A 14,586-nucleotide genomic window follows, 5' to 3' on the forward strand; every position below is an offset into this window, starting at 1 on the left:
CACCTACCCATCTCAAAATAAATGTTCAAGATTTATTTTTTTATGAGGTAAGAGACCTGATCCTAACAATTGCTTCTGTAAATAATTAGTTCACCTCAAAAAACCTTTCTGCCTTGTGTTGTTTGCAGCTGTTTTTTCAGTATAACTCAATTGAGATCAAGAATATCTGTGAATAATGACTTAAACTGGAAAATACCCAAGTGAAAACTTTTCTTTTGTTTACCACAAAAAATAAATAAATAAATAACATCATAGCATTTTCGGGAACAATATGGGGGTGAGTAATGAAAAGCAGGATTTCTAAATTGACAAGTTTTCCCTTCTGGCTAATATCTACAGAGCTGCAAGATGTTGTCATTTGGTTTATAAGCTTTTTAAGTCACTAATGACAAAGTAAACTTAATTATAGGCTGTTGAGCTTCTGCCAGTCAAAGAGATTGGGAAATCATATCTTGTAGTAATAATAAATGTACCCATGGTCAAAATCGAGCACTCCACAAGCGGAAAATACAAACATACAGAGTAAACAGTGGAAAAAATATTCAGCAAGTCATTTATTATACTTCAGCAAGTATTTAAAATCAGGAACTAAAACATAATGTTGGCTTTCATTTTTTTTTTAGAACAATATTCTGATCATTTTTTATATAAATGGCATGAAACATATATAGCAAGGACCATTAGTAAAAACAATTTTTTTCCCTGATTTATTTATTTTTCATAATATACACTGTGTAACAATTTGAGTGAAAGTTGTTTTAAAATAATTTATGTAGTTTTCTTTATTATTTGTTTGTTTTAGTTTATTTATTAGTTCTGTTTTCCCTCTTTATGTAAAATTTAGTTCTCCATGTAGTTTTATTTAAAAAAAAAATAAAGAAAATAATACCTTTATTTAGCAAGAATTTATATCGATCAAGTGACTAAATACATTTACAAAAGGTTTCTATTTAAAATAGTAAATAAATGAAATAAGCTGTTCTTATGAACTTTCTATTCATCAAAGAATCCTGAAATTTTTTTTATCATTGTTTTGGTATCAGTGTTTTGGTACACAGTCATGGTACTGACTGCAATTCCCCCCACTATTAGGCCACAACTGCCCCCTTGTAAGAGACCCTTTTCAAAACTATAGTCATACTGACTCCAAACGTATGAATGTATTGTATATTTAAAAAATATAAAATAAGATTAAAGTAAAGTAAAAACAATTAGATTCTAGAATGAGAGTGACCATAAACAAATTTGTCTGCTTTTTACCTGATAATGCATTAGGATATGCATGACGTAGTCGTAGATTTCAGCAGAAACGCGCCCCGCAGGTTTGTATGGGAGGAGAACGAATTGGATGCCCAGCAGTGGAACCAGAATGAGTGTGGCGCGGACAGCTTTCATATACAGACTAGACTCTGCTTGATGCGTCACTTTCAGTTTGGTGATGAGAACCCGTACGATGTTTAGCAGAAAGAACAAGTTCACCTGGAAGGACAGGCAAGATGAATGGCAAACGCAAAACAAAAAGATCCCAGCTGGCTGGCAGATGTCAGAAGAGAGTTTCTGTGAGATGTAGGTAACTTCAAATCGCTTTAGGATCAAGTCAAGTCACCTTTATCTATATAGCACTCTATACAATACAGATTGTGTCAAAGCAGCTTTACAGTGTTAAATGGGAAAATAGTGTGTTGATAATGCAGGAGGAAAATAGTAAACATCATAGTCTTCTTTTTGATGTACTAATACATATAAACATTGTGCTCTGCTACTCAAACAAATTCAGATTGGCAAATACAAACTCCTGGATGTAATTTGCACAACAAATACGAAAAGATTATAATTAATGTTGCACAAGAGGATTGTTTTGGAAACAAAAAAGACAAAAACATCCAGATGTCTTACCAGCAGTGCTGCACAGATAGGGCCATGAATAATATATAGCAGAGAAGTACTTGAGCTGATCCAACAACTGCGGATTAGGAAAGAAAGGATTAGCCAAATGTTTGATATGGATCCTAACAGGAGTGTTATTTTGTACAATAATTGCTTTACTTCACATGGATTTAGGTAAGAAACGTGATTTGCATTTTTTTGAGTATTGCTAATAAGTACAAATTAAAAACACTGTAATCTCACTATGATCTCCTACATTAGCAATAATAATTACAATTTTAACTTAAAGCTACAGAACAAGTATACTCACTTATCGTTGTAGTAATAACTTCTGGCTACTGCATGTATTGTAGCGGGTAGAAGTGGGAAACCTGTGAGATTGAAAGAGGTTAGATTTAGTTTATGCAGTTAATGCTGTGAATAAATTGCTTTGATTTATTGGAAAACTCACCCCATCCAAGAAGGTAGTACCACATTAAGTGCTGTTTTTCAGCAAAAACTGCCACAACAATGAGTGTGTGCAAGTAAATCCCTTCACAAAGCATCCAGAAGTAGTTGCATCCAAAGATGTACAGATGGATAAACAGGGATACTTTGCAGCTGATCTAAACAAAAGCAGCATGGACATTTAATGATAATTAGTACAGCAGATTGGTGACATGCTGTAATGCTTTTAAATTATCAAAGAAATATTAAAATACTGTTATTATTTATTCCCCCTTTTGTTCCATAACTGGTTAGTCTGCATTGTATGGCAATAGATGCAAAATTATTTTGATTTCCACAGGAGAAAAATAAATAAAAAAGCATACAGGATTGTATGGAAGTTTGCTTCCACCAAAGGGTTAAAAACGTAAGTATTTGCAATTTTATCTCCCAATTCTGACTTTTTCCTTGCAATTCTAAGTTTATATCTCACAATTCTGCTTTTTTTTCCCCTCGCAATCGAAATTGTCTAAATTTACAGACTCAAAATTAACATTTTTTGTAACAAGTTTTTTTCACCAACTTTTTGGTGAACCAAGTTACTGTCAATGCACACTACTTACTGGGTTTTCCTGAACCACCTCTTGGTTGTTTGCCACTGCTGTTAACCAAATGATAGTGATGATGGAGTTTAATACAAAGGACAAGAAAAGGTTTTTGTGCAGGGTTATTCTCTGGCAGCTCAAACTCCTATAAGCAAAAAAAGACAGCAAAATGATAAGAAATAACTGTGATAAACCATTTAAACATAAATACAGTAGTTTAAGAGACATTTGCACTTACTTGAAATGAAAGAATATGCCTAGCGAGATGAACAAGGATGTTAAAGAGAGCCCATGACCTATTAGCGCCAAGTAGAACAAATTCATTGCGGTCTGCAATCACCCAAACAATAGAGTCATGAAGTGTTTATTCTGCAAGCCAATTCAAATGTGTGTTTATATTCATCTCAACTGTTTATAGTGTTTATGCTCATACCCTGCGTCCTTCAGTAGTGAGCAAATTACATCTGGTGAAATTTGTCCATGTGCGGTTACTCTCAGGATGCAAGAACCACTGCCCACTTTCTGTACATATTTTGGTGACCATTTCTGCAAAGAACCAGAAGTAAATCAAAACGTGTTACTCAGAGAAACATCAATAATGGAATCCAGAGATATAGGGAACAGCTTTATTTGTTTGTCAACTGATGCTTTTCACCATGTCTAGCCTTCAGACATCTTGATAATATTTGCTTCTCTTAGCAACATTTTGAGACATGGTATGTCATAATATTCCTGTCTTGTATCTATGTTGTGGTTTATTTATTTATTCTTTCATTTAATTTTTTTTTAAATAAAGTGTATTGTAATTTTTATTGTATCTTTTATTGTAACAATTTTTATGTATATATCTTTTTTCCTCCTCTTTCTTTCTTCTCCATGCACTTTTGTGCTGTCGTTTGGTTATTTAAATGTTGTAAATGCTTAAATTGTTAAAAAGCACTCTGTTTCTGCTGTTTTTTTGTAGAGAAAAATAGTAGTTAGTATTTATTATTTTTATTATATTTTTATTTTTTTTATTTTTTTTTTATTTTTTTTTTTTTGTTTTTCCAAGCAATTTTTAAGATTAATGTTAGAAAGTAAATAACTTTCATACAAAATTAATTGAATGTGGAAAATATGTTATTCATTCATTTGAATTAACTTTATACTAATTAAAAAAAATTAATAATAAAAAATCACCCCTTTTTCTCTCTTCATGTATTTTTTGTCTATTGTTATAAGGGTCTGGATTTGTTTGTTTGGTTCTGTTTATGTTTTGTAAGTTGTTAAATTAAAAATGAAAATATATTTAATATTGAAAATAAACTCATCAATTCACCATTTCTTAATTCAGGGCAGAAAATAATTCTTATAAACATTTTAATACCCATTTAGCCTATGAATTTAGCATGATTTGACAGTGAAGGGTATTAGAGCGAAAAAAAAAACTGACAATGACCTATTAGGCAGATGAGTGGAAAGCACTTACATTGAATATTATCTAGGTGAAAAGAACCTTATACTGAAATCTGATATTCACCTGTAGGGTCAAAGTCCTGGAAATAGTCAGGACAGTGCTGCTCAGAGGTGACACCAGCCTCTGTGTCGTCCCAACACAACCATCCATCCCAGGTCCTGTTGCACACCGGGCCAGCTAGATATGGGAAAAAAAGCCCAAAACATTTATTGGTTTCTATGGAAATTGGGAAACTATAACTTCCTGTTTTTTTCATTACCACTATTAGTTCTATCAGCCTGTTCAAAACCTAGTCCCCCATGAGCTATTGATCGCTTTCAGTCACGTGACCAGCTTGAAGACTTGGAGGGCAAAACATCCATAGAACTGCAGCACAAGCCTGTGCAAATATTTAGATCACCTCTCAAAATAATAAAACAAAGGTATGTGAACAAAATGCAAGTTTTTTGGCCATTTGCAATCCATATTAAGCACCCGCGGCAATATTTCAATCATTAAACAGTGTGACAAACATTGTAAAAACACTTAAAGTGCCTTGATTTATTTAAAACAGTAGTATTAAAAGATCAAATTCAGTATTCAACTATATTAATGATGCATCGTTTACATAGGCAAGCAGATGAGGTCGGAATATGAACACAATCCGCTTAATGGTTCAGTGTTTTCCTTATTCCCATAGAAAACCATTTAACGTGAAACTTTGCGTATTGTGTTTATATTTTGGATACATATGCTTGACTGCACAAAATATACATAATAAGGTGTGTACTGAATTTCACTATTTAATATCTGCGTTTTGCTACATTACTACTTAATGGAGACTGTGTAAAAATAACAGGTGGTCAGTGGAGCAAAGCTTCGTTTTGCCCTCCAGTTGGGCGTTCCTATGAGTGTGTGACATCACGAGAAAACTATCAGTAGGTGTGCTGCAGCCTAGTCTTCCCACCCCTATCCGGAATGCAGAAACCCTGACAATTTTCAAGCAACAGCTGAAAACTCATCTCTTTCGAAGCTACTTGACTTCATCATAAAAAAAAAGAAAAAAACTGTCTTTCTCTTTATTTATTCCTTCGGTTTCTAGCTTGTACTTATTTGAACAATGTCTAAAACGTGGTATTACAAGAACTTCCCGTGTCTGTTTGCCTCTTTAAGAAGAATGGCTTTATTTATCCCCCAATTGTAAATCGCTTTGGATAAAAGTGTCTGCAAAATGACTAAATGTAAATGTAGTCTTGCATAGCCAGACCTTCAGACTGATGGTTGAAGGTCTGGAATCCATGGCAGCTTTCATTGGCCAAGGCCCACCCATGAGGCCGTTTGACCGACATGTCAAACAACCAATCACAGTTAGTTTCGTTCAGCGTCACGTTTCGGGGCGTGGAAAAGTTGTCACAATAACAAACCAGTGTGTAAAACTCTCGGACGTATTTTAAAGATTGTATGCCGGTTACTCCAGTGTTTAGTTAATCCTGATAAGTGCTCATTGTCACATTTGTAAACACTATGGCTTTCAAGGCACCAAGGCATCTTTGTTTCCAGGCAGAACCTTAAAGAACGCGAGACACACGTCTCCCGGAAATCCTGTATAATTCAACCAATCTGATGATGACTTCGACACTCCTGAAGTGTTTCCACTTTTGTGTCCCGTATGCTTCAGACGTTTAGCCAACGGTCCGTGGGCGTGACATCTGAGGCTGAGACTAGCTGCAGCCTATGGAAAGCGTTCCAAATCAGTCGTGTCTTGTTTAGGATGCTAAGTAGGAAGTCTACTAGGTTTTGGAACAGAGCTAATATTTCACAGCTGTCCTAACCCCCATTGGGACCAAATGCACTCTTCCTAACAAAATGAATATGAGCCACCTGAGACTTTGTGTGTTCTTGCTGTACTAATTGGACAGGATGACAAAAACTACTGTCACAGTTTGCAATATATACTCTATGAGGGGCTTATTGAAAATCAAATGTAATTATTCTTGTTATATATTATAAATTTGGCACAACACATTTGAGCTACAGTGCTTTAACATGTTTTTACATTGAAATTACACATATCAGACACATAATAATACAACTTGATCTCAGTCTTGTAAAAACTCTAATACAGATATGTAATGTGTCTACCTATTTTGTCTTGACGGTTGTCCTTCATAATCTTCTGATAGCACTCGAACTGTGCCGTCACAATCTTGTTTCTGGTAACACCGATGTCATGGTACACATTTTGAGGATGTTGTTGCTGGCTATCGTTTACCTCAGGACTGGCTAGAACAAAGAACTACAAACAACAGGCACATTAAAAAAGTAATGTCTGAGAACAGGCTAATTTTACAAGCAATCATCAAGCTTCTTTCCTTAGATGTATGAGACAGTACTGCCTTATGTGGGTGTTCTTTAACTATAGACACAATATATATATATACATATATATATATATATATATATACATATACATATATATATATATATATACACACACACACACACATAAATTTATATATTATATATATATATATATATATATATATATATATATATCTTTATAGTTTTTAATTTTTATTTTAGTTTTAGTTATTTTAGTATATCTAGTTAAACTAAAAAAGTGTTGCCTTCGCAACTAGCTGCAAAAAGTTATATTATATTTTATTTTATTTTAGTTAACGCTTATTTTAAGTAACTAAAATGTACATTATGGTTTTAATTTTAGTTTCACTTTTAATTTAATAACCCCGCTCTGAACAGGTAAACTCATTTACTTGTTCGCTTTTACAGCCTCATAAACACATTCTTGTCGAAAGCTTAGTAAAGTTGACATTAATTTGTGAAGATTGTCATGATGAACAAAATGCATAAAAATCATGAACTTTTATTGGTCACAGAGCTTATTTGTGCAATAATCCGAAAGCCAATGAAAAATCCTATTGGGTTTTTGTAGTTGAAACCAGGGTGATGTTAATTTCAGGGTTGGCCTACAAAAATACATTATCACTGCAGCACTCCATATTTTAAAACTAGAAATCTTATACATGTTGATAAAAATGATGGGGCAAAAAATCTTTCACCTCGGTGACAGATCCCAGCAGAAACAGACAGATCATCCAGCAGCTAGCTTTCATCTTCTTTGGCATTTCCAATGACCCACTATCGATCTGCAAGGAAGATAATGTCAGACAAACACTATGCATGGTTCTAAGCGCTCTTATGCTGTTATTGACACAAACAGAAGTACCTGTCTTCTTTTCTAGCCTATTGCAAACATAGACCCACACATGTATACCTGTATGCATAAACATACAGACACATGCACAGAATACAAATTCATAATATTTGAACAACAACTCTCTGATGGTTACTTCAGTTCTTACAGCACTTATCAAGATAGGCTGAAACAATATAACTGTGTTAATGCAAATGAATCATAAATCATAAGGTTTGAATCAGTTCACTTAAATAGACTGTTTGAACTGATGCCCTGAATGTGTCTAATGTGGTGAATTAGTCTCATGACAAATCCTCAACTTAATGGGCAAACAAAATCATTGTAATATTCACAGTTTTGCTTAATTATATCACCAGCAAACCCATTGTAAATACAGTTTGAATATTCACTCCTCAGCACTAGAAAGGTTATTTTTCACAGTTTGTGATTCTAGCCAGGTCAAGCACACACTTTAACCTAGATTGTGCAGTTTCTTTAAATCCCAGTGGTTTAGTCAATGAGGGACCCTCATACGCAATAGAAAATATTGTGTAAAAAAAAAGGAGTAGCTGATGTGAAGAAACGTTCCCAGATATTACTAAATAATGTCCCTTGATTGCTGACTTGGAAGTTATGGCATGTCTTCAGGTCTGTTTGGACTTGTGGTACTCATATTGGGTCACACTCTTGCAGGAGTGTAGGGAAAGCAAAGTGGGGTATTGCAAATTAGAAACAGATGGTGAAAGCCAGTCGTAATGTTACCCACAATGCAGCATATCATGAAACAGCACTAGCTGATGCCAAGGACCACTGCTTGTAGCTGCATCATTGGCTGCAGCTGAAATAATGGTGTTTACTTTTCCATTTGAGGGAATAAACACGCAGGTTAGAGCCTTTGTGAGCCATTCTGCAGGCTGGTCGTGCTGATATCTGTCCTCTACTGGTACCTGCACTATTTTATCTTCTGTTGATCGTAGTACTTGAACAGCAGTATTTTTCCCTTGCTGATGAAACCTCTGAGTACAAGCACATGGGAGGAAACTGGATACGTGTTGATTGTGGTTTTTTTATGTTTTTGTTTTTGACAGATATATATTATCTGTGTTCTGGGGATGTGGTGTGATGTGGAGAAAGTTCAGTTTTTGCCTTTATATAATAGTCTCTGTTTCTAGCCATAGCTGTTTTTAAGATGTTGTGTTATAAAATAGTTTACATTGTTTTAATACAACAACATACACTATATGTACTGAACAATCTACTAGTGGTAAACTGATATTGAGTTTTTGATGGTTGATGTTGCCTAGAGCAGGGTGGCTGATGTATAACACACTATAATATTAGATTATTACACACTATTTAATGTAATATTTACTAAATGAGAAATAATTCATATAAAAATGAATAGATATTGAAAAAAAAAATAACTTGGTACTACTTAAGAACTTAATTCTAATAAAAAACAAATCTGTAAAATAAATTGATTAAGATGGCAACTTCTTGCTTGTGTAATCCTATTATTTTTCACAAATAAAGAAATTGTTACAAATATTACTAAAAAAGGAAGTAAACACTGTTACCAACTCTGTGTCAGTGTGTTCTGGGAATAATAATAATCAGCTCCGAAATAAAAGTCCAGCTTCAGAAAAACTCATTGGCCGATGCCGATATACATATATATACACACACACTTTATTTTAAGGTCCAATTCTCGCTATTAACTAACCATATGGCTTTTGCCTCAATAAACTCCTGCTTATTAATAGTTAGTAAGATAGTGGTTAATAGGATTAATAGAATAGGATTAGGGATGTAGAATATAGTCATGCAGGATATGTGCTAATAAAGTGCTAATAAACAGCCAATACAGGTCCTTCTCAAAAAATTAGCATATTGTGAAAAAGTTCATTATTTTCCATAATGTTATGATAAAAATTAAACTTTCATATATTTTAGATTCATTGCACACCAACTGAAATATTTCTGGTCTTTTATTGTTTTAATACTGATGATTTTGGCATACAGCTCATGAAAACCCAAAATTCCTATCTCAAAAAATTAGCATATCATGAAAAGGTTCTCTAAACGAGCTATTAACCTAATCATCTGAATCAACTAATTAACTCTAAACACCTGCAAAAGATTCCTGAGGCTTTTAAAAACTCCCAGCCTGGTTCATTACTCAAAACCGCAATCATGGGTAAGAGGTTAACCCAGAAGGCCATCATTGACACCCCTCAAGCGAGAGGGTAAGACACAGAAAGAAATTTCTGAATGAATAGGCTGTTCCCAGAGTGCTGTATCAAGGCACCTCAGTGGGAAGTCTGTGGGAATGAAAAAGTGTGGCAAAAAACGCTGCACAACGAGAAGAGGTGACCGGACCCTGAGGAAGATTGTGGAGAAGGACCGATTCCAGACCTTGGGGGACCTGCGGAAGCAGTGGACTGAGTCTGGAGTAGAAACATCCAGAGCCACCGTGCACAGGCGTGTGCTTTTGAACCAGAAACAGCGGCAGAAGCGCCTGACCTGGGCTACAGAGAAGCAGCACTGGACTGTTGCTCAGTGGTCCAAAGTACTTTTTTTTCGGATGAAAGCAAATTTTGCATGTCATTCGGAAATCAAGGTGCCAGAGTCTGGAGGAAGACTGGGGGAGAAGGAAATGGCAAAATGCCTGAAGTCCAGTGTCAAGTACCCACAGTCAGTGATGGTCTGGGGTGCCATGTCAGCTGCTGGTGTTGGTCCACTGTGTTTTATCAAGGGCAGGGTCAATGCAGCTAGCTATCAGGAGATTTTGGAGCACTTCATGCTTCCATCTGCTGAAAAGCTTTATGGAGATGAAGATTTCGTTTTTCAGCACGACCTGGCACCTGCTCACAGTGCCAAAACCACTGGTAAATGGTTTACTGACCATGGTATTACTGTGCTCAATTGGCCTGCCAACTCTCCTGACCTGAACCCCATAGAGAATCTGTGGGATATTGTGAAGAGAAAGTTGAGAGACGCAAGACCCAACACTCTGGATGAGCTTAAGGCCGCTATCGAAGCATCCTGGGCCTCCATAACACCTCAGCAGTGCCACAGGCTGATTGCCTCCATGCCACGCCGCATTGAAGCAGTCATTTCTGCAAAAGGATTCCCGACCAAGTATTGAGTGCATAACTGAACACAATTATTTGAAGGTTGACTTCAAACGGATGAAATATGCTAATTTTTTGAGATAGGAATTTTGGGTTTTCATGAGCTGTATGCCAAAATCATCAGTATTAAAACAATAAAAGACCGGAAATATTTCAGTTGGTGTGCAATGAATCTAAAATATAAGAAAGTTTAATTTTTATCATTACATTATGGAAAATAATGAACTTTTTCACAATATGCTAATTTTTTGAGAAGGACCTGTATGTTAGTAATAGGCAGGGGTGGAAAGAGTACTGAAAATCTGTAATTAAGAACAAGTACTGTTACATTGCTGAAATAATACCAAAGTCCCTTTAAGGCAAGTCATGTCATTCAGCGGCCATCTTTGAAATGCCTCTCAGGCATGCAAGTGCAGCTCCTATCACTTTGTATGGGGAAACATTAAATTCTCCCAAACTGTTCACTAAGCTTACAATTAAATTTCATATTTGTCATAATTCATAACTGTCATAAATGTAGTTTCTTTTGCTCAAATAGCTTTATAAAAAGCTTATTTTTTCAGGCTAGATCAGCCAGTGCACATACACAGTCCTAAGCACACGTCTCGGAACGCTGACCATTTCTATAACAACCGGGATGCTTCTAACAGCAGCTGCAGTGATGCACTGATGCACTGACTTTACCTATTACCGATTGGCTCTTTCATTCAGAAGGTGGGCCTTCCTGCGACTGAGCAGCCATACTGAGCGTTGCATTTTTCCCCATTAAAAACTATACGAGTGACACGTCTTGGGTATTCTATAGTCTTTGACAATACTCAATTACAAGTAAAAGTACTGGTGTCAAAACAGTAAGTAAAAGTACAAATTACTCTTCTCAAAAACTACTCAGAGTACTAGTTACTTTTTAGCTGGCGATATTTAATGAATTACCCAAAAATTAGAGCCCGACCGATATATCGGCCGGCCGATATTATCGGCCGATATGAGCTAATTGCATTTAAATCGGCATCGGCGTTTATAACGGCCGATGAAACATGAGAAACAGAGTCTCATGCTTCACTCATGTTATGAGTGTTGCATAGTTTGCCCACCAGAGGGAGCTCTGCAACTCCCCAGTTGACAACAGCGCCAGAAATCCACTACAGAAGAAAGCTATCTGCCGAGCCATGGAGATGTACTCTTTTGAAGGTGAGTCTGTCGTTCGTCATGTGAAATGATTGTAGATTTAGTTCATACACTGTATATAAAAACAGTGTGGTAGTTCTAGCTAACGGTCCTATCATTATCACTTCTAAATATTCTGTAACATCACTTACAGCCGCTAATGCATTGCTATATTAGATTAGCCACAGAGCTTATACCATGTTTATCAGTGGAAGAGCGCGAACGTTAATAAGAGGTCAAACTATAACGTTAGCGTTTAACTTATTCTAAATATATCTGCAGTGTTTCCCACATTTTTTCTGTTTAACTGTTGATGGGGGGGTAGTTTTGTCGGTGGGTGGGTGTTATGTACAGCGTGCCTCGAAAAACAACAACTGTTACGTTATTCTAACGCTAACATAGCTTCCTTTTTAGCAGGCCCCTTAAATGCTTGCTATTAACTTGTTTGAAGGTGGTTCTTCTCGAAATTGACAGCGGTGTGTTCATGACACTAACGTTAACCATTCAACTTCGAATTGATTCTGTAATCTTCCGGTAACAGTTGGCTAACTTTACGTTCACCAGCGCATGACGATGTTTTGATTCAGACTGCACAAAGAGAAGAGGAGAAGATATACGGGTCCGTTGTGAATGTGTCTGTGAGAGCAAATATAGTGTAGTTACAGTAACTACAGTAGGTGCGTCAGAAATGATTAAACCAGAGGGGACATGTAAATAAATGTGAGCTGAAATCTTTTTTACAGATTGTTTCAAAGCAGCTTTACAGACATAACAGGAAAATGTTGTAATAATATAGTTAAATATAAGTAGGTAAAAGGTAATACCTATTGCTTGACAAATAAAAAAAAATATTATATATATTTCTCTATATTTCTCATTTTTGCCTATGTAGGAGATCCCTGTTTATTATTATTATAATTCTAATGATGACATGAGTAATGATACATGGTGATATTATTAATACCACATGCTTATTCTTTCTCTGTCTCTCTTTCTGCCCTACAGATGGCTGAAAAAGGTGAACGCTGTAGCAGCAAAGTGTGGGACTACTTCTGCAAAGATTCCTCTAATGCAGTGTTCTTTTGATCATTAAAAAAAAATATATACTTTTTGATGTGCAATTGTTTAGTCATTGAGACTGTAATCTAAGGCTTTTTTTTAACATAATCCCTTCTGGAAAATGGTTTATACAGCCCACATACATAGAACAGGCAGATATTTTGCTATTGAATGTTGTGTAAGTGTAGTTTATAGGAAATGGGTCTAATATCCAGTTTATTTTCAAAATCAAAATATCGGCTTATAAATCGGCTCTTTTCGAGTTAATATCGGCATCGGCATCGGCCCCCAAAAATCCATATCGGTCGGGCTCTACCAAAAATATTAATTCATATCAAAGATCTATGTGGATAATAGCGCCTCTGAACAAAACCCACTTTTATCTTATTGACAAATTATGTGAAATTGGTGGTCACGATACAGGAATTTCTAACTTCAGTACCTTGAAAAATATCAATATTAAAGTACCCATGAACCGGAAGTTGCAACTGTCTTCAGTGTTGTGATGTATTTCCAAGTGAAACGGAATATTGAATAAAGGGCGGGGCTTTATTGTGGTGCACCTCTACTCCACCTCTTGCTCATAGCAGATTCACGGTTGGATAGGAGTGGTTAAGAATATCTGTTTGTTACGTCTGGCATCACACTTCACTGCTTCTGGGTCCTAACGCTCTGCCATACGCAGCAAGAAAACAACAAACTGCTCTAATATACACCCCAAATGTCATATAATACTGAAAAAATTATAACCCTAACCTTTATCTCCATACTGAAATCCCAGATGGCCAGGCAGTGATTCAGCTAAAATATTAAGTGTCTTAGACACTGTGAGCACGGAGACTGTAGTGTGCATAGCAAAGTTTTAAATGCTTAGCTTAAATATTTAATATTAATTAAGTAGTGCTCATAAATGGCTGCTGCTCTATTCTCAAGTGAAATGTGTAGAGGCATGGACCTAGAAACAGCAGTCCTTACATCATGACTTAACAAGAGGATTCTCCTGAAGCCGTCAAACTGACATCATCAGAGCCAGAACGCCATTCCAGAGCAGAAGCTAATTTTCAGTTTTTGATTAAAGATTACAACGGCAGACAATTTTATATATTTTTTCCAGTGTATTGACTTGCAAGGTTTAATTGTTCACCACAAGACTAGTGTGCACTAAAAAAAGTAAGTAGGATAATTTTTGATTTCATGACGACTTTTTCTACAGTCATTTTCAATACCATTGGCAAAACTACCATATATTGTTAAGTTATCTAATTTTTTTTTTGCCCATCCATTTTTTCCAAGGCAATCATTATTTCAAGCTTTGAGTGGTTTAATCCAAGACTTCTAAAAAGTCATGTTCACTTTATATGATGAACAGTTTTATTTACATACATATAAACATTGATCAATTACCATTACAAAAATCTCAATATTTAACATTTGCTCATTCTGTGTATCTGTGTCTTTAAAATAGGGTAACTTTGTTGCAAAAGCTTACAGCACAAGGAAGCTTGATTTCAACTTTGAGTTGGACTTGTAACCCAAAGGTTGCAGGTTCGAGTCTCGGTGCTTGCAGGAGTTGTAGGTGGGAGGGAGTGAATGAACAGCGCTCTCTTCCACCCTCAAAACCCATGGCTGAAGTGCCCTTGAGCAAGGCACTGAACC

General features: G+C 35.8%; 2 protein-coding genes across 2 annotated transcripts in view; one reads left to right on the forward strand and one right to left on the reverse strand.

Moving 5' to 3' along the window:
- gulp1a (GULP PTB domain containing engulfment adaptor 1a) overlaps nucleotides 1–14,586 on the forward strand; it is a 174,040-nt gene that overhangs the window by 39,651 nt on the left and 119,803 nt on the right. The window lies entirely within an intron of this gene.
- The window catches only part of LOC109097747 (calcitonin gene-related peptide type 1 receptor-like), a 32,472-nt gene that overhangs the window by 3,932 nt on the left and 13,954 nt on the right, over nucleotides 1–14,586 (reverse strand). The window contains exons 2-11 of the mRNA XM_042764493.1: nucleotides 7,434–7,520; nucleotides 6,496–6,649; nucleotides 4,438–4,551; nucleotides 3,352–3,464; nucleotides 3,157–3,248; nucleotides 2,937–3,063; nucleotides 2,339–2,492; nucleotides 2,198–2,258; nucleotides 1,897–1,963; nucleotides 1,261–1,479 (exon numbers count right to left, since the gene is read on the reverse strand). Coding sequence (XP_042620427.1) covers nucleotides 1,261–1,479; nucleotides 1,897–1,963; nucleotides 2,198–2,258; nucleotides 2,339–2,492; nucleotides 2,937–3,063; nucleotides 3,157–3,248; nucleotides 3,352–3,464; nucleotides 4,438–4,551; nucleotides 6,496–6,649; nucleotides 7,434–7,499 — 1,167 coding nt within the window. The 5' untranslated portion in view covers nucleotides 7,500–7,520. The remainder of the gene's footprint in view (nucleotides 1–1,260; nucleotides 1,480–1,896; nucleotides 1,964–2,197; nucleotides 2,259–2,338; nucleotides 2,493–2,936; nucleotides 3,064–3,156; nucleotides 3,249–3,351; nucleotides 3,465–4,437; nucleotides 4,552–6,495; nucleotides 6,650–7,433; nucleotides 7,521–14,586) is intronic.

Source organism: Cyprinus carpio, chromosome A9 (genome assembly GCF_018340385.1).
Source record: "Cyprinus carpio isolate SPL01 chromosome A9, ASM1834038v1, whole genome shotgun sequence".
NCBI lineage: Eukaryota > Metazoa > Chordata > Actinopteri > Cypriniformes > Cyprinidae > Cyprinus > Cyprinus carpio.